Raw genomic sequence first — 24374 nt, 5'->3', positions numbered from 1 at the left:
AAATTAAAAAAAGACAAGTCAAACACCCTACCTGCTGTACTATATGGATATAGTTTCTTCTTTTTTTTTTTTTTATTTTTTTTTATTTTTTGTGGTTTTTGGGTCACACCCGGCAGTGCTCAGGGGTATTCCTGGCTCCACGCTCAGAAATTGCTCCTGGGTGGCACGGGGGACCATATGGGACGCTGGGATTCGAACCGATGACCTCCTGCATGAAAGGCAAATGCCTTACCTCCATGCTATCTCTCCAGCCCCAGTTTCTTCTTTTTTTTAACCCCAGCAGTGCTCAGGGGTTATTCCTGTCTCTGGACTTAGGGGTCATTCCTGACAGTACTTGAAGGACTATGAGATCCTGGGGATTGAACCTGGGTTGGCTGTGTGCAAGGCAAATGCCCTACCTGCCCTACCCACTGTACTATCACTCTGGCTTCATACCCAATTTCCTCTCAAGCTCAGTTTGGCCCATTGGCATGCTGTGTGATCAGGATGGGTCTTTAAGAGTCTGGAAAATGACACAAAAGCCTGGAGAAATTGGTTTGCATTGTAGCTCTGGATTTGATCCCCAGTACCATATAGTCCAAGCACTAAAGAGTAGCTATGAGAACTGTGTGAGGAGTACTCCTCTACCATTGGGAATGAACTCAACAGTCCTTTGAACAATGGCAGAGAGCTATTATACGTGCTCCCTCTACCCTCAAATCTTCTGAGTGCCATGAATATAGGTTTTTAGCTCTGGAAGGTCCTTTGAACAATGGCAGAGAGCTATTATACGTGCTCCCTCTACCCTCAAATCTTCTGAGTGCCATGAATATAGGTTTTTAGCTCTGGAAGGTTTAGATTCACATCTGTTAGTTTTATTTATTTATTTTTGTTTTTTGGGCCACACCTGGTGATGCTCGGGTTACACCTGGCTGCTATGTGCTCAGAAATTGCTCCTGGCTTGGGGGACCATATGGGACGCTGGGGGATCAAACCGTGGTCCGTCATTGGCTAGCTCTGGCAAGGCAGAGATGCCTTACCACTTGTGCCACTGCTCCAGCCCCACATCTGTTAGTTTTGAGGAGTTGCCAGGGTCACATCCCATGGTGCACATCCAGGCAACGGGAGGAAGAGGAAGTAGGGATGGGGTGAATAATTAGTGTTAGTCATGAGCCTTGAGTACCACTGTCAATTGCATTCTGGGTCAAGCAGCTCTCTGCATACATTTTTTTTCTCTGGGAAGAAAATGTGTTTGGGTTCCAAACAACCAAGTTATATATAAACCCTTTAGATAACCAGCTTACAAATTGGGAACTTCTCTAGAAGTATTTAGGTAACATGGAGTGGGAGGGTGAAGGGATAGGAACAGAGTGGGCTCACTCAGCAAAGTTGTCAGGAAGCTTCAAAGCAGAGATGGAGAAATGGTAAGACTCAGGGTGGAGAGAAAAAGCCTGAGTTCAAATTCTGAAGCTGCGGCTTCCGAACAGGCCTGCAGGCTTCCCTGTGTTCCCTTGTGTGATCTCCATCACTTGGGCCTCGCTGAATTATACAGGCATACTGGGGAGACTGCAGTCCTCAGCCTTCACTGGCGCAGAGCCCAAGAGGCTCTTACATCTGTCTCCCTAAGGAGACATTCTGAAGGCTAGCGACTAAAGGGGGCTCTAGAGAGGAATTAGGACAAAGAGATAGAAGGTCTGAATGGTTTCTGTGAGGGCGCAAATCAGCAGGGCCCTGGTAGCTGGCAGCTGGCAGCTGGCAGAGGACTGTGTCTGTGGTAGCATTGCCTCACTGATGACCCTCCCTCCAGGTACCATTACTCAGCTCTTTTAGCAGCCCGGTTTCTTATCACTAAGCTGTCTGCCCTTTGGCCTCTTTCCTTTGGCTGGCTTTTTCCTCTGGAACAAAGAAAGTGTTCAGTTCTGGGTAGTGCCTGCCTCTAGCCACCCCACCCCATTCCTTCTTCTTTCCAGAAGGCTTGCTGTTCTCTGTAGGCCGCCTGGTTGAGGCCTCTTCTCACGTATCCAAGGAGAGGGAGGCTGAGTACCCCTTTTTCCTCACTCTCTGCCCACTATCCCCACTCCTATATATCAAGAGGCCCCTGCCTTCTCCCTTGTCTAGGCTAGCGGCAGCTCCTCTCCCCATTGTCTGACCAGGATTTGGAAGCTCTCGTTTCCATAGCAACTCCTGGGCATTTAATTAACGGAGGAGGCCTTCATCTCTTCTTGTCCAGGCAGTTCCAAATCTCCATCCAAAAAGGATACACTGGGGCCTGAGAGATAGCACAGCGGTAGGGCGTTTGCCTTGTACGTGGCCAACCAGGATGGACCCTGGTTCGACTCCCGGCATCCCATATGGTCCCCCGAGCCTTCCAGGGGAGATTTCTTTTCTTTTCTTATCTTTTCTTTCTTTTTTTTTTTTTTTTTGGTTTTTGGGCCACACCCGGTGATGCTCAGGGGTTACTCCTGGCTGTCTGCTCAGAAATAGCTGGGGGGACTATATGGGACACCGGGTTTCGAACCAACCACCTTTGGTCCTGGATCGGCTGCTTGCAAGGCAAATGCGGCTGTGCTATCTCTCCGGGCCCCAGGGGAGATTTCTGAGTGCAGAGCCAGGAGTAATATATGAGCACTGCCAGATGTGGCTCAAAACCAAAACAAACAAAAAGGATACACTGAGGAGAACAGAGAATCTGCGGCTCACACAGGCCACCTGCCACTCACTCCGAGTCCCACCTCACATCAGAGCAGGCTGAAGAGGTCTTTTAAGGATTCACTCACTCTGTGGAGATGGGAATGAGATTGAATTAACAGATCCTACCAACCGCCTTAACATAGAATGTGGTTGTGTGCTTTAGAATCCCTGAAATTGAATGTAAAATGCTATATATGAGCTTTTTTTCCACTTATACTGAATTCACACTTTGGTTTTTTTTTTTTTTTTTTTTTTTAGTTTTTGGGGGGTCCCACCCAGTGATCCTCTGGGGTAAATGAGAATATATGACTCTACACTCAGGAATTAATCTGGCAGGGAGTCATATGAGATGCCAGGGATCAAACCCGGGTACTATCTCTGTACTATCTGTACTATATACCATTTGCTGTACTACCTCTTCAGTCCTGGAGTACATACTTTGATAGACTCTATAAAGGATCTATGATCTCAAAAGAGTCTGGTCTGAACTCTGCCTGCCATTTGCTAAAGGGTCATGGCTAATGACTAATAATTTGACTAATGACTCACCTCTCTGCACCTCTAAGTCCTCATCTTTACTGGGAGAGTCTTCTCCGTACAAAATTGTCAGATTTGCTGAGCTCTCAGTAAGAAGCTGTAGGTTCAGGGACTGGACCTCACGGAGCAGCTCTTCTGGGGACCCCTCTTATCTGTTACACACTCCCCTGGGAATAAGGACTTTCTCTTCTCGAGGTACTCATGCCCTGCCCACCTGGCCTGAGTAGGGCTGTTGGAAAGTGTTCCAGACGGATCGGAAACCGAAAGGCAGCAGCTTCAAGGCTAAAGTTATCACAGGCTGGAAATTCCAAGCTCAGATCATAGTTGTCCCAGTTCCTGAGATTCAGGCTCTGATTTCCCAGCTGCTGCTGTGATCCCTTTCTCCCTTTCTGTTTCATTTATGTGAGTGGGTACTTCACTTCCTTTCCTCTATTTTTAGACATTGGAAAAAAAATAAACACTTCACACAGTAAGCACTTTCCTGATCTTTTGGTTCTTCCCAGGCCTGAGGGCAGGGATACTTCTTTCCCACTTCTCCCCCCCTCCATGTCCCCAACATCCTTTTCTTCTAGTGAAAATTCCCAGTTTTTCCCCATCCTTCCCCTTTTCTTCCCCACAGCACATCAGTGCCAATGGTAACAAGTTGTTCAACTGAGTGCCTCATCCCTGGCACACTCATCAACTGGACACTCATCCCTTTCTACTCTTCCTCCTCCTCCTTCATTGTTGTCGTCATCATTGTTGCCTTCATTTCTTTTTTTTCTTCTTCTTCTTCCCAGAACTTCCATTGATTTATTTTTTTAGACTTACTATAACCTTTTTTCTTTTCTTTTTTTAAAAACAATATCTTAATTTAAGCACCACAATTACAAACATGCTTGTAGTTGGGTTTCAGTCATAAAAAGAACACCTCCCTTCACCAGTGCAATATTCCCATCACCAATGCCCCCATCTTCCTCCTCCCCAGCCCCTGCTTGTATTCAAGACAGGCATTCTATTTCTCTCACTCTTTAACGTTGTCTCATTGATAGTTGTTAGTGTAGTTATTTCTCTAAGTGCACTCACCACTCTGGTGAGCTTCATTCTGTGGCCGGTCCTTTCAGCCTTCATTTCTATTGTCTCTGGGTGTTATTACAATACTGTCTTTTACTTTTGTTAAAACCCAGAGATGAGTGAGACCATTCTGTGTCTATTTTTCTCCCTCTGACTTATTTTACTCAGCATAATAGTTTTCATGATCATCCATGTATAGGAAAATTTCATGACTTCATCTTTCCTGCCAGCTGGATAATATTCCATGGTGTATATGTACCACAGTTTCCTTAGCCATTCATCTGTTGAAGGGCATCTTGGTTTGTTTCCAGAGTCTGACTATTGTAAATAGTGTTGCAATGAATATAGGTGTGCAGAAGGCATTTTTGTGTTGTGTTCCTATGGTATATCCCTAGGAGTGGCATAGCTGGATCATATGGGAGCTCAATTTCCAGTTTTTTGAGGAATCTTCATCTTGTTTTCCATAAAGGCTGTTCTAGAGGGCATTCCCACCAGCAGTGAATGAGAGTTTCTTTCTCCCCACATCCCTGCCAGCACTGATTGTTCTTGTTCTTTGTGATGTGTGCCAGTCTCTGTGGCATGAGATGGTAACTCATTGTTGTTTTGATTTGCATCTCCCTGATGATCAGTTATGTGGAGCAAAAGTTTTTTTTCATGTGTCTTTTGCCATTTGTATTTTTTCTTTGAGGAATCGTTTGTTCATTTCTTCTTCCCATTTTATTGACGGGGTTAGTTTTTTTTTGTTTGTTTGTTTTTGTTGTTTTTTTTGTTAAGTTTTGTCAGATATTAGCCCCTTACCTGATAGGTATTGGTGAATAGTTTCTCCCATTCTGTGGGTAGCTTTTGTGTCCTAGTCACTATTTCCTTTGAGGTACAGAAGTTTCTCAGCTTAATATAATCTCATCTGTTTATCTCTGCTTCAACTTGTTTGAAGAGTGCTGTTTCCTCCTTGAAGATGCCTTTAGTCTCAATGTCATGGAGTGTTTTACCTATGTGTTGTTCTATATACCTTATGGTTTCGGGTCTGATACCAGGACTTTACTCCATTTGGAGTTGACATTTGTGCATGGTATTAGATGGAGGTCTGGGGTCAACTTTTTGCATGTGGCTGACTAGCTGTCCCAACACTACTTGTTGAAGAGGTTCTCCTGGTTCCATTTTGTATTTCTTGCCCCTTTATCAAAGATTACTTAATTGTATGTCTGAGGAATATCTTTCTCTGAATATTCAAATATATTTTATTGATCAGAGGGTCTGTCTTTATTCCAATACCATGCTGTTTTAATGACTATTGCTTTGTAGTACAATTTTTTGGGGGGCCACACCTGGTGACGCTCAAAGGTTACTCTTGGCTATGCACTCAGAAATAGCTCCTGACTTAACAAACCATGTGGGATGCCGGGATTTGAACCACTGTCCTTCAGCATGTAAGGCAAACAGTCTACCTCCATGCTATCTTTCCGGCTTCCTTTTTGCTTTTTTGGGACACACCCAGTGATGCTCTGGGGTTACTCCTGGCTCTATACTCAGAAATTGCTCCTGGCTTAGGGGACCATATGGAACGCCAGGGGATCAAAACAACGGTCTGTCCTAGGTTAGCACATGCAAGGCAAATGCCCTACCATTTACACCACTGCTCCAGCCCTTGATTTTTTTAATGTCCATTTCTTTTCTATCACTATTGGTGTATACAAATTTTATTTTATTTTTAATGGAATAAATTCTTTATTGAATTAATTGGATCACTGTGAAATACAGTTACAAAGTTGTTCATGATTGAGTTTTAGTAATACAATGTCCTTCCTCAGCTCTCTTTCATCCACTTCTGTCTGCACTCCAGCCAGAGTTGTGGAGCTGGTCTTGTGCTGCCAGAGTCAGAAGACATAATTGATAAAGGGAGGAGGCAAGGAAAGCTGTGGGGGAGGGCATTGAAGTCGTGAGGGCAAGAGAAATGGACTTTGGAGAGAACAGATGAGAAAAGACTTTTAGTAATGACAGAACTTAGTTTAGAGTACTCTGGTCATTCTGGTTTTTTTTTCCCCCATAAGAAAGAGGAAGTACTAGGGTTGGAGGAACTGAGGCAGACTGTTAGACTACCTCAGTGAGGGATGACATGCTGATGCAGGAACCCCAAAAGACCTTTTTAAGGGAGCAGAGTTCATAGAGTCAGCAGCTTGCATAAGGTCATCAATAAGAAAGTGCTGGGCCCAGGCCTTAGACTTCAGTTCATTGAGTAAAGAGTGCCTATTATGCCCAAAGGCATGGTGCTTGTGGGTCAGGTAGGACAGAAGTCCAAGTGGAGACTCCATTGCTTCAGATCCCCAGAAAGTGCTGGAAAGAATGTAAAGAAACTCAATCAATGCCATCCTTACCTGAGACATGACTACCTTACCCAGGTCCCATTATTAATAACCACTCTAGGATTTGGATCCAAATCTTAGTCCTATATCTAGAACTTGAACTCTGTCAAGTTGTCTTTGAAAAGTCAGGGAGGAATTTGGTTGAAAGACCTTCACAGTGCCAGTGCAAGTGAATTCTGGATGAAGAGGGGAGCACACAGGAAACACACCAACATGATTGTTTTCACTGTGTCTGGCTAGCTCCAGAGCTGGCTTTCCAGTATTTGCTGTCTGGGTTTATACCAGTGACCTTCACCAGTCTGGAAACAAGGTCCTCACTTAGTGTCTGTCCTCAGTGGGGCTACAGAAGGGCAACTAAATGGGTAACTGAACTGACTAGTTAGTTCATTTTGCCTATCATAGATTCAAGTTGTCTGAAAAATTATTCTGTAGGGGTACTGTAGAGAATAGTACAAGGCCAACTCAGTTTTATCCCTGGTGCCTTTATATATATCCTCCCTGCCAGGAGTGATCCTCCACCCCCACACAAAATGTTGAAACCCAAACTGAAAGTCTTTATTAGGGCAATTCCTTTAGACTACCAACAATCATCAAGTTAGTGCCTGCTACACTTGGGCACTGATCTAGGAAATATGATAATATGCAGGGGGCAACACTGGCAAGACCTTGCACCATGAACCCTTGGTTCAGGAAAGACAATCAACAGAAAAATAGATCAACAAAAACTATAAACCAGAAAACAGAGTGACAAATGCCTGAGAATATTAAGGAGATTAATCCAGTGACTACTTCAATCTAGGTGACCTCTCTAGACTAACTGGCACTTAAATCTAAGAGTTAACAGAGGAAAAGGTGCCATTTAGAGGGAGAAGGGTATTCTTTATCAAGAGAGCAGGGAAAACACATACCCTGTATGTATGTATGTATGTAAGTATAAATAAAGTAGGAGCATATATATTTTATACAAAAAATATGTGTATATGCCTATATACAGTATCATTATGTATATATTTATATAGTATAATTATGTATTTATACATATATAAAGTATATATATTTTGGGGGGTTTGACATTTATTTCTGATTGTGACTGGTAGACAGAAAATATTGAAAACCATTATTGGGAGAGAGGGAAAATGTAGAAAAGGAGATCAGCCAGGAGAAAAGGGCAGGCATGTCTGGTTCTATGAATCAGAATACAAGGGTGAATTTTATTTCAAGTGGACCTAAGCCTAAAGAGCTAAGCAGGGATGTAGATACTTCTTTTACTTTTTCTTTTTCCTTCTTCCTATACATATATTTTTTTGAGGAGTGGAGGTTTGGACCACTGACCGTGCTCAAGGCTTACTCTTGGATCGGATTGGATGCTCTACTCAGGAAACATTCCTGGTTATGCTCAGGGGACCATATATGGTGCTGGGCTTCAAACTTCGGTCTGCTCTGTACAAGGCAAGCATTCTACCACTATATTATCTCTTGAGCCCCTCTATTGATTGTTGATTGATTGATTGATTAATTGTAGTGCTAAGATTCATATCCAAGAACTTGTCTACTGACTCACGCCCTTAATCTGTTGTTTTTGTTTTTAATCTAGACATTTAGAAGCAGAGAAACTAATTTTCTTTTTGCAGTAATGTTTTCTTGCCAAAACAGGTTTGTGTTGCTTGTACTGAAACAAATTGGGGACAGTCCGGGAATGTTTCACTTGTGCCCATCTTTATAATTTCAAGAAGGCCTCTGGGGGAGGAGCAAGAGTACAAGGGGTAGGGTGCTTTCTCTGCATGTGGTCAACCTGGATTTGATCCCCAGTACCTCATATGGTCGCCTGAGCACCTCCAGGAATGATTCTTGAGTGCAAAGCCAGGAGTAACCTCTGAGCACCACTGGGTGTGGTCCAAAACCAAAAATCAAACATAAAAATCAGGCCCTCTGGAGCACCCAGGAGAGCAAAAGCATGAAGATCCCTAAAGAGATAGCAATGAGGAGTGGGCAGATGGGTCAACAGAGTGTGAAGGAGAGTAAGGGAGTTGCTCCTGGACAGTGATGAAGCTGCTCAATGCAGGACCCTCGAGAAAAAGTAAGTTTGTCTCAGGGTCCACATCCCTCTCAGTTCTTGTTTATGCTCCTAAAGTCCCTTCTTCCCTTCCTATTGTCCCCAGCACAGTCTCCTTACTCCTCCCAGCAAGAAGCCATCTTGGTCTTAACCAAACCCTAGTGTGGTAGCAAAAAGGCAGGAAATGTTCTATCTGGGTTTCCTCACTCTTTTGTCCTCCAAGTGCTGTTGTGTGTGTGGCTGCTGCTGAATTCCCATTGCTGACGGTGTTGTGTGTCTGTGTTCCTCTCCTAGCATTTAACTCAGCCCAAACTGCCCTAGATGTGAGCTTCTTAGGGATCACAGTCTTTACTGCCTCTCTCTGTTTTCCTTCTTGCTCTTGATCCACAATCATCCCGTAATTTAGTTCTAATTCTTTTTTTTTTTTTTTTTTGGGCCACACCTGGCGTTGCTCAGGGGTTACTCCTGGCTGTGTCTGCTCAGAAATAGCTCCTGGCAGGCACGGGGGACCATGTGGGACACCGGGATTCGAACCAACCACCTTTGGTCCTGGATCGGCTGCTTGCAAGGCAAACACCGCTGTGCTACCTCTCCGGGCCCTCTAATTCTTTTTTAGGTTTTTTTTTTTTTTTTTTTTTTTTTTGGGTCACACTGGGCTGTGCTCAGGGGTTATTCCTGGCTCTGCCCTCAGGAATTGCTTCTGGCTGGCATGGGGGATCATATGGGATGCTGGGAATTGAACCACTGTCCTTCCTGAATCAGCTAAGTGCAAGGCAAAAATGCCCTACCACTGTGATATCTTTCCGGCCCTAGTTCTAATTTTTAATCCAGTTCAGGTCACGTTCATTTATTTTCTTCTTTTTGTTGCACTGCTATTGTTGTTTGTTCCAGAAATCACATATTTGAAATGCTGGGGCTTGAACCTATGTCAACACATGCAAAACAAATGCTCTATCCACTCTGACACTAGAGTAAAAGAAAAAAATTTTTGGGTTACATGCGGCAGCGCTCAGGGGTTACTTTTGGCTCTATGCTCATAAATCGCTCCTGACAGGATCAGGGGACCATATGGGATGCCAAACCACCATCTTTCTGCATGTAAGGCAAATGTTCTACCTCCATGCTATCTCTCTGGCCCCAAATTTTTAATAATTGTCATATCTCATAATAGTGTGACTAAAGTCATTGAGGTCTACTGTACTGGTGGTGTAAGTTGAGTCTTTGTGTTATTGTTTAGGCTCACTGAGCTTTGTGGTCTTCTATGCAACTTTCTCATCAGATTTGCTCTGATCCTACTGGGCTGACAGGATTATGTAGCCACATGTACAATAGGTGCTATAGATCTGTAACAATTTGGCAATTTGGCAGTTTGATGAATTTCAGTTGTGGAACTGGGCCATATTTATGTTAGAGGGTGTCAGGTATGGTTTCTAGCTGCTGTACCTTCAGGCAAAAAGGAGACTCTACTCAGCCCCATTCTAAGAAGGCCTCAGAGTGGTCAGCCAGGACCAGTCTGACTGGGAAGATTGGATCATATCAAGTTTTTTTGTTATTGTTGTTGTTGTTGTTTTTTTGGTCACACCCAGCGGCTGTCAGGTTACTCCTGGCTCTGCACTCAGAAATCCCTCTGGCAGACTCGGGGGACCACATGGGATGCCGAGATTTGTGCCTTCGTCTTTCCTAGGTTGGCCGCATGCAAGGCAAATACCCCACTATGCTATCTCTCTAGCCCCTGATAATAACTTCTTTTTAATTTATTATTTTTAATTTTTTTCTGAAAAGGGGAAGATGTGATAGATTCCTGATCCTTGGTAGGGGAATCTCTGGAAATGAGTCAAAGGCAAGCTTTAGCCCTGGAACTCTCTTAATGTCTTGAACTTGAATTTCACAGAATTTCATAAGCAGGATTTCATTCTAGATATTCTCCCTTGGCTTCCTCTTTAGTAGGCATTAGAAATCTCATCCCTCAGAGGTATATTACTATGGATTTTGTAAAGATTTTCAAATATCCCTCTAATGGGAAAAATATTCCTGGGCAGGGCAGTAATGAGAATGAATCAGAGTAAAACTCTGAGGGGCAGGACTAGTGGACTGTTTTTCCTAGTGAGCCTTCACTTCAGGTTGCCTTCCAAATTCATAATCCCAGAGTCCCAATCTTAAAGTCCAAACTTCAATCTATAAAACAAGCAGTGTATTGGTGTCAGTAGGTATGTGCTTTGAACTGAACCTGGTTGATTCATCCGGGAAGTTCTGCCCAGGCAGAACAAACACTGGCTCTTCTAGCCAGAGGCTGACAGGTTGTTAGGCCAAACATTCAGGAACTTTGTTTATACTCTGTCCTCCAGACTCTTGCATTCCTTTCACTCTGCCCATCTCTGGGTTGGGAGTTTTCTGGGGCTTTTCCGGGTGATGTGAGAAGGAAGTTTTTACTTATTTGGATTTTTGTTTTGCTTTGTTTTGTTTTCTGTGAAAGTAATTCCTAAGGTGATATGTTCAAAGGAGTACAGAAGAAACTGATAAAGGAGTTTAGCACTTACTTCTAGCAAAGGAAGACAGAAGTGGGGACTGATACGGACTGGGAATTAGATGAAACAAAGGATAGAGATTTCTGAGTCTCCTTCATCTTCCTACCCCTCCTCTTAAGTCCCCTGGGGTGCCACCTGTTCTATAATTGTAAAATTCCAGCTCGAACTACTTTTTTCTTGCATGACTAGTTTATTGATTTGGGCACTAACTGGTCGACACCCATGACCATTTAATCTTGCACAAGTCCTCCCTTCCCGCTCCCTAATAAAAACGCAAAATAGCGTGGGAATCCCCTTTCCGAGGCAGCGACAGTTCGGCTTTAAGAGAAAGGGAGGGGAAGGGGAAGAGGCACTGAGTCAGGTTAGCTTGCCATTGGCTATTGGAGGGGATCCCACTTCAGGGACTGGCCGCGACAGAGTCCGCCTCCTCTTGTGATTGGCTTGCAGAGGGAGATATAAAGGGGTGGCCCGGCCTCCCATTCTGTGGGAGCAAGACTGGCTTCAGGCTGAGTTTTGGGGCTGCGCTGCTGCTGCTGTTGCTGCACCTGGCGCAGTCCTCACTTCTCTGAATCCGAGTTCAAGTCTCGTGGTTGCTGCAGCGATGAAGGAGAGACGGGCCCCCCAACCAGTCGTAGCCAGGTGTAAGCTCGTCCTGGTGGGAGATGTGCAGTGCGGGAAGACAGCGATGTTACAGGTGTTAGCCAAGGACTGCTATCCCGAGGTAAGCTGTTATGTCTCCCTGCTGGCCAGCTTTTCTCCTCCTTGCCTGCCTGTCTGGGGCTGGATTCCCACCTGCACGGGGGGGGGGGGGGGGGGAGCTAGTCCCCACACCTCAGCCCCAACCCCAGGCCGACTGGAAGACTGCCTTCCTTCCCTTGAGACCTGTTCTACTTCTGCCGCCAGACTGGCTCCTCCTCATCTTCACCCAGGAGCCCCAATCAGATTCCCTCCTACCTCTCTTGATCCTGGATTCTGCTCTCTGGAGAGGAAACGAGGACATCTGAGAGTCTGGGGTTTCTTTTTGACGCAATACCTGCTGGGCCCCTCACCTCATTTTTCAAAGCATCTGAGCAAGTAGACGGGTAGGCGGTTGGGTGCCTACTGGTTTCAGAGGCTTGTGGGGAGAAGATAACAGGCTAGATTTGCTTTGTGCCTGAAACTGGGTGACCCACAAATCTGGGGGTGAAAGGAATTCAGATGTATCTCTGGACACCTAGGAGCTGGGGGCTGTGCCCTGCCTGGAAGTCACTCACAGTCCTTACTGGGTGCAGCCTGAGGCCTGCCCCTCTGCACACACTCCCCTATTGACTCATGTAACGAACCCCAAGTTTCCCCTCCATTGCCAATGTCTCACTAGACTGAGTGGCTCCTTGGTAGCCAGCACCAGTTGAAGGTTGAGGGCGGAGACAGCTGGGGTTGAATAGTTTCTCTCTCTTTAGACATATGTGCCCACCGTGTTTGAGAACTACACAGCCTGCTTGGAGATGGAGGAACAAAGAGTGGAGCTCAGTCTCTGGGACACCTCAGGTAAGATTCCTGACCCCAGACACTCCCACCCCAGCACCCCACCGTAGGTATCCTCTCTGATACTGCAGCTGCTGTCTTTTAGAAATGGTTTTCTTCTTGGCAGGGGAGACGAGCTATGAGTTTGGCAGGAATGTGCAAGAAAGGGACTTGAAATTTCCTTGGTTGGGGATGGAGGAGAAGCTGGGTCAATTCAGTCAATTGGTCAAGGATCAAGGGTGAGCCCCAGAAACCACTCATTTCTCTGACTCTAGCTCCATTTTCTAGAAGACTGGAATGGTGAGGTGAATGGACCCAGAAATACTAATAGGGTGGAAGGGGTGAAGAAGGCTTCTCCATTTCCATTTCTGGAGCCCAACACACACACACACACACACACACACACACACCACACAGACACACACACACACACACCACATAGACACACACACACACACACTTTTTTTTTGTCTCAGAGAATAGCTAAATGAAAGGCCAGAGACATTGCTGCTAAAGGCAGTTGTGACTGTATTGGGGGGCTATTGTTCAATTTTCTCCCAGTATTCTAACTCCAGCCACTGCTGTCCTCTGCTGCAGCCAAGCTCCACTCATCACATGCTGCGGCTCAGAGGCTCGGCGATGCATCACTCATGATTTGGAGGCTGGAGGAGATGGCTTCATATAGCATACTTACATTGTGGGAGGGAGTGGCAGGAGTGGTTGGCTCTGGCCATTGCCCCTCATCCCACAGACAAGATGCCTTGTTTTTCTGAAATGTAGAAAACAATGTATTTTCCAGCCTTTCAGCAATGAACCCGCAAGGCTTTGAACTGCCCTTAGCTTTGATTTTGGTCAAAATCAATAAATAGTCATAGACTGGGCTCATGGTCAAAATTAAGTAGTAAAGGCTATTTGAGAAAGAAAATTAAATCTACTCCTCCCCAAAAATGCATATTGATGCCATTTAAAGTGGAGCTGAAAAAATCACAAGGGGTTTCTGTGATCACAGGTGGTGTGAAAAATGACAAGGGGCTCCTCCTCCTATAACAAAAATGCCAACATGCTTCTCCAAAGAATGGTGGTTCTCTGATCCAAGTTTAAAAATATAGAGAGTAAGAGACGGATAAGCAGAAAATGAGACTTGCTCCCTCCCACCGAAGCAAAACCCAAAATCCAAACGCAAATTCTTCAGTCAACCTGGTTTGTCATCCACTGCAGTCCAGCAGCTGGAAGGTGGCTCTGGTTTCCTGGCCTGTGCTGTGCTGGCTTGAGTCTCTTGGAATGCAGCGTGGCTTGCATGACTTATGGTTTTTCATCTGCTCTACCCTGCTCACCTTTCCATCTTCGCAGAATCTTCCTGCAGCTGTGCTTGATTTTTCCTTCCATTTCTCCAAAGTCTGGCTGCCACTCTACTCACCACCCCCATCCCCCATCACAATGTAACCCTGGAATCCCAGTTCTGATAACTGAAAGCTAGCAATGGTGATATGTTTCCCTCACTCATCCCATCCCCCCAGCCTGAAATGATGCAGGCTCTTAGTCCCTGTAAACTCCCTCTTTCAAAGTGGGTGCCCACAAGGAAGAAGGAAGTGGCAGCGGTGAGTGCGGTGGGGCTTCCCACACCCTCTGGGGTTGAGTTGGACCCTGTTCCATTATGTGTTCTTAGGGGAGGTGGTGATTGGAGTCCCTGCCTCCCTTCCTCGTGTGCAGTGGTAGTGTTCCCTCTGTTCCCGCTGTGCTGCAGAGCTGAGACCCCACCTAAAGGAGGGAAAGGGGGGGGGGTTGCTAAAGGAGCAGGCTGTGATACTAACTCCTCTTTCTCCTTTTTTTTTTTTTCACAACCAATCCCCCCAACTTGGATTTCCCCCAGTTTCCATGGTGATTGCAATGAAGGGAAAGGGGCTGCTTGCTATTCTGAGCACGAATTGTCTGGGTTCCAAATCTGCTACTGTTCCTTCTCTGGGATGGCAGGGGGCGAGCTGGGCCCCTCGGCATTCTCTCAGGTGGACCACCTGGGTCTGCTCTGTTCACTCCCCTCTCAAAGAAGGGCCTGATGGAGCCTTTAAATCCTGAGTTAGTTATTGGTGTTGGTGCTGCTGTCTTTAAAAGTGCTTTCCCATCTTAGGGGGGTAAGACAACAGCTGGCCTTTCACCCATTTCATTGTTAGCCCATTTGAGAGGGAGAAGGACCCTAAATTCCCTTCAGCTCTTCGAAGTCTGACCCTAGGAAGAGAAGCAGGGCAGCCAGTTATGTAACAGGCAGGTTAGATTCTTGGGGAAGATCCCTAGAGCAACAGAAGAGAGCTGAGTTTGGGTCTGTTGGAGAGTTGAATCTACTCTTCTCTGCAGAGGAGAAAGCACCTTCCTCTGGAATGGAGTGGTTTTAAATTAATTCCACTGGTGGTGGCCACCCCTTTGTTTTGCCCAATTACCCTTTCTCAGGTCTCAGAAAGATGGTTTTCTTGCACTTGCCTTCTGGTAGGTGGTGTCATCACAGGTCATTCCCCTGGTCAGGGTGGGGTGGGGCGACTAACCTAAGCAATGCAAACTGCTTATTCTCTGGAAATCTTTGAACCTCAACCCACAGGAGGAGGGGATTAAACCACAGCTCACCACCAGCTCTTTTTCCTCTATTCCAGGATCTCCCTATTATGACAATGTGCGTCCACTCTGCTACAGTGACTCAGATGCAGTATTGCTGTGCTTCGATATCAGCCGTCCAGAGACCGTGGACAGTGCACTCAAAAAGGTAGGGCTGGATAAATGTTTCAGTCTTTGACAACCTAAGAACAAAAAGGAGTCACAGGGACCTTGCCTTCATATACCCTCTTGTGTAACAGGAAGCATTTGAGGCCAGGTATGGAAGAGATTGGCCTAAGGCCAAACCATTAGCATAATTCTGAGACTAGAACCCAAATCTTCTGCCCCCTCTGCTCTTGCCCTTTCATTCTTCTATTCTTCTCTGCCAGAATCCTGAGTGTGTGTGTGGGGGGGGGAGTGGGGGGGGGGAGACAGAGAGAGACAGAGACAGTGACTGAAGACTCAGGAAAACAAGGCTTGACAGAAAACCCTTTGGTCTGTTACTGAGGTGTCCCTCGAATACTGAGTCCTAAGATACCTGTGCAACTACCTTGTTTTCCAGAAAACTCTGGGGATATTTCCTTGACTTCTTGGCATTTTAGACTTGCACAACTCTTTGACTGGATCAGGATATAGATCCATGCTGATCTGCTTAGTAGAGTCTGGAAGGAGACTTGCTCTTGTGTTTTTTGGAAACTGTGTGGTTGAATCAGGGACCAGCCTCTTGAGCAGCATTTCTGTGGCCCCAGAAACCTCATGTTTAGGAAGATGATGTAATTAGTGTAGTGGTGGCACTGTGAGTCAGAGCAGGGCTAGCAGGCAAGAAGTTGGATGTTGTGTACCATACTGTCAATAGGGCTTTTTCTGATACCAGTCAGCCTGACTCTGTTTCATTCATTTTCTTTTCCTCTTGTTTGGTTCTTTAGTGGAGGACAGAAATCATGGATTATTGTCCCAGTACTCGTATTTTGCTTATTGGTTGCAAGACAGATCTACGAACAGATCTGAGCACTCTGATGGAGCTATCCCACCAAAAACAGGCACCTATCTCTTATGAACAGGTATGTGCATAGGATGTGTTTGTGTGCATGTACACGCTCTGTCTGTATTGGGGTAGTACTGAGTGTGGGCTGGGAAAGGCTCTGGACAGACTTGTCATGTGACCCTTGATCAAACTGTCTGACTATGCCAAGAGAGATTGGTATTGGTGGGTGGTGTGGGTACATCTTTCATCAGCAAACTGGTTACCTGGCTAGCATGGTGGCTTCCTGTTTGCCCAACTAATGCTATTGGTTGGCAGGTGAGAGATTACTAGGTGTGTGCCTATTGCTTTCTGTGGATCATCTGAATTAGAATCTCTAGAAAGGATCTTTACAATTTCTGAATCTAGAGTCACTCTGGGGGAAGAGCAGAGTTGAATTTTTGTTGTTTTGTTTTGGGTCACACCCAGCAGCACTCAGGGGTTACTCCTATGCTAAGAAATCACTCCCGGCAGGCTCGGGGGACCATATGGGATGCTGGGATTCGAACCACCGTCCTTCTGCATGCAAGGCAAATGCCCTACCTCCATGCTATCTCTCTGGCCCCACAGAGTTGAATTTTTTTTCTCTCCTCCCCAGAGTTGAATTTTTGTGTGTGTGTGTGTGGTTTTTGGGTCACATCCGGCAGCGCTCAGGGGTTATTCCTGGCTCCAGGCTCAGAAATTGCTCCTGGCAGGCACGGGGGACCATATGGGATGCTGGGATTCGAACCAATGACCTCCTGCATGAAAGGCAAACGCCTTATCTCCATGCTATCTCTCCGGCCCCCAGAGTTGAATTTTTAATAGAATCCCTGGGTGGTGTTTTATACTTACGGGAGTATAAGGATCATTTCTTTTAAACCCATGTTATATGTAAGTGTAGGATAGTATCAACTCTTTTTTTTTTTTTTTTTTTTGGTTTTTGGGCCACACCTGGCAGTGCTCAGGGGTTACTCCTGGCTATCTGCTCAGAAATAGCTCCTGGCAGGCACGGGGGACCATATGGGACACCGGGATTCGAACCAACCACCTTCGGTCCTGGATCGGCTGCTTGCAAGGCAAACGCCACTGTGCTATCTCTCCGGGCCCGATAGTATCAACTCTTAACAATACTGATGGGGGGGTTTTTGAAGAGATACAGCAGCCAACCCAGGTTTGATCCCTGACATTCCATATGGATCCCTGAGCCAGCCAGTAGTGTTTCCCAAGTGCAGAGTCAGGAGTAACCCCTGAGCACTGCTGCTGAGTGTGTTCCAAAGACCAAAAGAAAAGCAAAGAACTAAAACTGATGTGGGGGCTGAAGAGCGAAAAATTGGTAGGTATATGCCTTGCATGTAGCCAATACAAACTCAATTCCTTCATCCCTTATTGTCCCCTGAGTACTGCCAGGAGGATTCCTGAATGCAGACCCAAGAGTAACTCCTGATCATTGCTGGGTATGGTCTAAACACACACACACACACACACACACACATACACACACACACACATGCATGCACGCGCGTACATGCACACACACACAGAAAAGCTAGACTGTGACTTAAAAACAAACAAAACATTTTGGACCAGAGATCTAGCTCAATGGTTGAGTGCATGATTTGCATATAGATGGCCCAGGTTTGATCTCTGGCACCACATGTTACCCAAGCACTGCTGAGAGTGACTCTCCAGGCACTGAACTAGTCATGGACTCTGAACACTGCTTGGTAAGACTAAAAATACAAGTCAGAATTTATCTTCAAAAAATTAGCAAGATGAGGGGCCCGGAGAGATAGCACAGCGGCGTTTGCCTTGCAAGCCAGAGAGATAGCATGGAGGTAAGGCATTTGCCTTGCATGCAGAAGGACGGTGGTTCGAATCCCAGCATCCCATATGGTCCTCCAAGCCTGTCAGGAGCAATTTCTGAGCATAGAGCGAGGAGTAACCAATCCCTGAGCGCTGCCAGATGTCACCCAAAAACCAAAAAAAAAAAAAAAAAAAAAAAAAAATTTAGCAAGGTGTGGTGGTGATAGAGGACTGCTTAGGTTCCACATGGAGTAGCCTGGGGAATAACCCTAAACATAAGGATGTGTTATGAAGACATTTTGGAGGACTGCATAATGACCTTTCTACCTCCCCCTTCACCTTGTAGGGCTGTGCAATAGCCAAGCAGCTGGGTGCAGAAATCTACCTGGAAGGCTCAGCTTTTACCTCTGAAAAGAGTGTCCATAGCATCTTCCGGACGGCATCCATGGTGTGTCTGAATAAGCCCAGCCCAGTGCCCCCAAAGAGCCCTGTGCGAAGCCTCTCCAAGCGACTGCTCCACCTCCCCAGTCGGTCTGAACTCATCTCTTCTACCTTCAAGAAGGAGAAAGCTAAAAGCTGTTCCATCATGTGAAGTTGGGGCTGGAGGGCAAGACAACCTCCCGTGACACCTCCTCCTCTAGGGAGTGGATGCACGGGAAGAGGGAGGATATGACCATTAAAGACACTGGACTTGAGTTTTACATATGGCCACAGTGAGGGCTTGGAAGGAGAGAGAAGTGGGACAGGAAAGAGCTAGGTCCGGCTTGAGGAGCAGGCACTGAGAGGAACCATCATACCCCAAGCAAGCACTAGGTTGTGGAGGGGTCAGCTGCCTCTGTGCCCTACTCGGAAGGAAGAAAAGGTATGGGGGAACTGGGAGCCTACAGGAGCCTCACCTTCAGTATCATGCCTCTTCCACACAGCACTTCCATGCAGGCCCAGGGATGGGAGGGTCCGGGAGTCCTTCCGTCCCCCAGTGGAGTGGAGAGTAGGGATGCCTACAGGCAGTTCCCTTGGGAGCTGAGCCAGGCGATTCACCACTGAAATCAGCAAGGCAGGAGCTGGCCAGGGCTGATGGGAAGGAAAATCCATCTTTGCACAACTCATGCCTCATGGAGTGGTGATGTCACACATTTACATGCTTCTACCTACGTCCCCAGGGTCTGAGGAAGACTGCCTTCTAGAGCCCCTTCTCTTGCAGTGTGGGGGTTGGTGGTGCTGCAGGGGATAGGACTGGGTGGGGGTCAACTGGCTTTTCTGCCCCCTCTGGCAGTACAGCTGGCATTTGCTTTATAGACTTGTCTTCGGAATGGGAGGAGGGGGAGTATTTCAATCTGTTATATGTTCTATGTTTAAAGAAGAAAACTTATTTATTAATGAAAAATATAATACATATAAAGAAGCTCACTGTATTTATTTATTTATTATTTATTTATTTATTTATTTTGGGTTTTTGGGTCACACCCAGCGGCGCTCAGGGGTTACTCCTGGCGGGCTCGGGGGACCATATGGGATGCTAGAATTCGAACCACCATCCTTCTGTATTCAAGGCGAATGCCTTACCTCCATGCTATCTCTCCAGCCCCATGTTTTATTTATTTATTTTTATTTTTGGGGAAGTTCTGGGCTATATCTATCTCTACTTAGGGCTTATTCCTGCTCTGTGCTGAGAGATTGCTCCTGGCCATGTTCAGGGAACCATATGGGGTGCCAGGGATCAAATCTGAATTGGCCACAGGCAAGGCTAATGCCTTACCAGCTGTACTATTGCTCCAGTCCCAGCTCTCTGTTTCTTAGACTCTGTTTCCTTTGATGAGAAAAATGCCTCTGGGGTGGGAGTGTGGTGGGGGATGGAGTACTGTTTCAGGTCTGCCTTCATCACTCCCCCACTTCTCCAATAGGGATTCTTCTCTCACCTCTGTCCATCTTTGTCCTCAACTCTAGTCAAGATCTACTCAGTCTGTGAAGATGTCCTTAGCCCTAAAGCTAAACTTGGAAGTAATGATATTTTTGCCTAAGTAACACTTCATTGGAGGAGGGACTGTGACACTGGAGGAAGGTTAAAAGTATCCTTGGCTCTCTTTGCTGTCAGTATCACTATCAAAAATGTCTTTGCATATTGCTAAACCCCACGAAAGCAAAAATCACTTCTGGATGAGAGCCATTGCCCTAGAGTCTGGAGGAGAGAGGCAAGATTTGATCATTTCCTCAGGAGGGGTACAAGCTGCTAAGAATGTTGCCTCTCCAGAAGATGGCTGAAGCCAAAACTGCTGGGGAGAGGGCCCTGGGGTCTGGCACTCTCTGAGTTCAAGGGGAGGTAATGCCTTGGCTTTCTTGATATTCTAATTCCTTTGCCTAGGAAATCTTAGTATCAGGAATCTTAGTATCTCTCTTCTTTAGTGACCTAAAACTCTCTTTCTTCCCATTTCATAATATAATGGACATATATGGACTTAGGGACTTGTTTGAGAACACTGATTGTTCTCATATGTGCAAGGCTGAGTTTATTCCCTGACATTTTAGTTAGGTACAATGCATGACAAAATGTATGACTACCCAGCATCCACGCATGGCAACACTGAAAGCAACAAAAGGAAAGAGAAGAAAAATAATTTCTCTTATAAAGTTATTATACAGGCCGGAGTGATAGCACAGTGGTAGGGCATTAGCCTTGCATGCGGCCAACCTGGGATGGATCCGGATTTAATTTCCGGCATCCCAAAAGGTCCTCTGAGCTTGCCAGGAGCGATTTCTGAGTGCAGAGCCAGGGGTAACCCGAGTGCTGCCGGGTGTGGCCCAAAAACAAAAAAATTATTATGCATTGAGAACTTAGTTCATGCTTAACAAACACTGCACTGAGAGGTTTATTACTTTGTCACATTAAACCTTATAGATTATTATAGCTAACATTTGGTTTTTTCCACGAGTGAGGGATGCTTATGAGTTTAGTGAATTCATACCTTTTTAATCATAGGATATTACACACCTTTTTTTTTTTTTTTTTTTTTTTTTGGTTTTTGGGTCACATCTGGCAGCGTTCAGGGGTTACTCCTGGCACTATGCTCAGAAATCGCTCCTGGCAGGCTCCTGGCAGGCTTGGGACCATATGGGATGCCGGGATTCGAACCACTGACCTTAAGCAAGTAAGGCAAAAACCTTACCTCCATGCTATCTCTCCAGTCCCATTACAGACCTCATTTTATAAACAATGGAACCGATTCAGAGAGATTAATTAGGGGACCATAGCTATTATAGAGAATCACAGAGTTTGGATACAAAACCTGGCAACCTGGTTCTAGTCCTTGAACTTTTTACTGCTCCATTATTCATTGCCGTGGATCTATTTTATTTTTATTTGGATATTCCTGATAATATTAAAGGACTGCTTTTTTGTTTTTTGTTTTGGGCCACCCCTGGCAGTACTTGGGGTTTCTCCTGGCTCTGTACTCAGCAGTTGCTTCTAAAAAATTGGAGGACCATATGGGATACCAGGGATAGAACCCAGATTAGCTACATGCAAGGCAAATGCCTTATTATTATTATTATTATTATTATTATTATTATTATTATTTTGGTTTTTGGGCCACACCCAGCAGTGCTCAGGGGTTACTCCTGGCTGTCTGCTCAGAAATAGCTCCTGGCAGGCACGGGGGACCATATGGGACACTGGGATAAGAACCAACCACCTTTGGTCCTGGATCAGCTGCTTGCAAGGCAAACGCCGCTGTGCTATCTCTCCGGGCCCGCAAATGCCCTGTTATGATAATATCTAACACCCATGGTTAAATCTGACTTCATATTTGAGGATCACTCCTGGCATTGCCTAGATGCCCATGTGGTACTGGGAGTTGAACCTGGGCCTTCTGCATGCCTAGTCCATTGAGCATCATTCTTGTTCTTATTTTCTGTATTTTATAAAGGAAGAAATGATATATATGTATATATGTGTCCTGATATATACACATAATATATATATATATATATCATGATACCAGGGGCCAGAGTGATAGTAGAGCAGGCAAGGTGTGGTTAACCAGGCTCAATTCCTGGTATCCACAAGTCTGCCAGGAGTGCTCCCCCAGATAAAGTCAAGAGTAAGTTACCTAGGGGCCGGAGAGATAGCACAGCGGTGTTTGCCTTGCAAGCAGAAGATCCAGGACCTAAGGTGGTTGGTTCGAATCCCGTTGTCCCATATGGTCCCCCGTGCCTGCCAGGAGCTATTTCTGAGCAGATAGCCAGGAGTAAACCCTGAGCGCCACAGGGTGTGGCCCAAAAACCAAAAAAAAAAAAAAAAGAGTAAGTTACCTGAGCACTACCAGGTAGGGTCACAAAACCAAAACAAATAAAATATCGTGAGTTCATGCTGCTACTAAGTAATGATGTCAAGATTTAAACTGAGTCTCAGTGTTAACTATCATTTTGGGCCTCTTCCTGAAGCCATGCTGAATCCAATTTGTCTATGATTCTTACTAGAAAGCAGTTTCTCTGCCTACATCATTGAACATGCATAATAGTGAAAGAACTAGAAAATGAGAATTCTTTTTTGGATGGGGACACTCCCAGCGGTGCTCAAGGGTTACTCCTGGATCTGTGGTCAGAAATTGCTCCTGGCAGGCTCAGTGATACAGTGATTGAAATTGGGTCTATCCCGGGTTGGCCCTGTGCAAGGCAAATATCCTACTGCTGTGCTATTGCTCTGGCTCCACAACAAGAATTCTTTAGCACACACCAAGAGGTGTGCACAGATCTTAGGGCAATTCTGCTGCTTGGACAAACTTCATCACATTTTAGGTTTCTATCTTTTTTGGGGTGGGGGGCACACCCAGTGACACTCGGGTTACTCCTGGTTATGCGATCAGAAATCGCTCCTGGCTTGGGGACCATAAGGGATGCCAGGGAATCAAACCATTGTCCATCCTAGGCTAGCGTGTGCAAGGCAGATGCCCTACCGCTTGCACCTCTGCTCTGGCCTCAGGGTTTCTTTTTTTTTTTTTTTGGCTTTTGGTTTTTGGGTCACACCTGGCAGTGCTCAGGGGTTACTCCTGGCTCCATGCTCAGAAATCACTCCTGGCAGATTCAGGGGACCATATGGGATGCCGGGATTCGAACCACCGACCTTCTGCATGAAAGGCAAACGCCTTACTTCCATGCTATTTCTCTGGCCCCAGGATTTCTCTCTTTTAAGATGATGAATTCTAGGTTGGATTATGACTCTGGGGAAGAAAACTTGCCTAGTATGTGAAGCCCTAAGTTCAATTGCTGGCACCAAAACAGACCAATGCTGGTGAATTATTTAATCAATAATGCAATCCCACTGAGCACTACAATTACAGTTTGTGATCCCCAGTCATTGCACCAACAAGGGGTGGGGTGGGGAGAAGAGAGAGGAGAAGCCAAATAATATCCTGGAAATAGAGAGAGCACGAACTCTAATGTTAAATGAATCTGGAGTTAAATCTAGGCTTCACTCTTTTAACTATGTGGACTTTGAGAGAATTACTAATTTTTTGACTACAATCTTTTTTATCATTATGAAGTTATGTTATAAAGATAACACCCATCTCATACTATTAGGGAAGTGAAAATAAGAGCCCACCCCAGAGTTGGTCACACAGAAGATTTTCTTTTTTTTCTTTTTTTAACAGAAGATTTTCAGATTTCAGTTTAATCTACTTTTACAGATTCCAGCCTACCCTATAGAGTTAACCTGGGGTTCCATCCTATAAGTGGAGAGCCCTCCAGTGTTCTATGAGTAAATTACAATTAGTAGATCTCAGACTTTTTTTTTTTCAGTTCCCGGAATACAAGACAGGTGACAAGAGTTCTAAGAGAGGTAATATGCCTCTCCCAACAGTTACTTTGGGCCTTGTGGTCTATTGCTTTTGGTCTGTTGTGAGGTTTTGTTTGATGAGAAAACATGGAGAGAATAAAGCCAGATAGACCTACAAACCAGTAGGGTGATTAAAAAAAAAAAAAAAAAAGCTAATAATAGAGGAGATGGCTCAGAGGGCTGGATAACATGTGGGAATGCCAGGTTCAATTCCTCGTACCATGTGGCCTCCAGGAGGGACAATTTTGGGATTAAAAAAAATCTCAGAGGTCTAAAGAAAAAGGACTACTAGAAGAAGTAAAACTATAAAGCTAGTTCATCGACTGGTCAGATTTCAAAAGCAGAGTGCCAGTAAGATGTTGAAACAAGTACGCATCTCACTGATCCTCCTAGAATAGTAGTCTTCAACCACCTATCTACAATTGGCCACTAGCTATAGAAAGATTGAAAAACACTG

The 24374-nt window shown here is 45.4% G+C and overlaps 1 protein-coding gene across 1 annotated transcript; it reads left to right on the top strand.

Annotated features, from left to right (window-relative positions):
* The first annotated feature begins 11672 nt into the window (after positions 1 to 11672).
* RND1 (Rho family GTPase 1) lies at positions 11673 to 19489 on the top strand. Its single transcript, XM_049783597.1, has 5 exons — positions 11673 to 11919; positions 12638 to 12725; positions 15341 to 15450; positions 16208 to 16342; positions 18434 to 19489. Exons 1-5 carry the CDS (start codon positions 11800 to 11802, stop codon positions 18677 to 18679), a joined length of 699 nt encoding a protein of 232 aa, XP_049639554.1. The 5' UTR covers positions 11673 to 11799; the 3' UTR covers positions 18680 to 19489.
* The last annotated feature ends 4885 nt before the right edge of the window (positions 19490 to 24374 follow it).

This window comes from Suncus etruscus, chromosome 11 (assembly GCF_024139225.1).
Source record: "Suncus etruscus isolate mSunEtr1 chromosome 11, mSunEtr1.pri.cur, whole genome shotgun sequence".
NCBI classification, from domain to species: domain Eukaryota; kingdom Metazoa; phylum Chordata; class Mammalia; order Eulipotyphla; family Soricidae; genus Suncus; species Suncus etruscus.
This window is presented reverse-complemented; position numbering and strand designations above follow the sequence as displayed.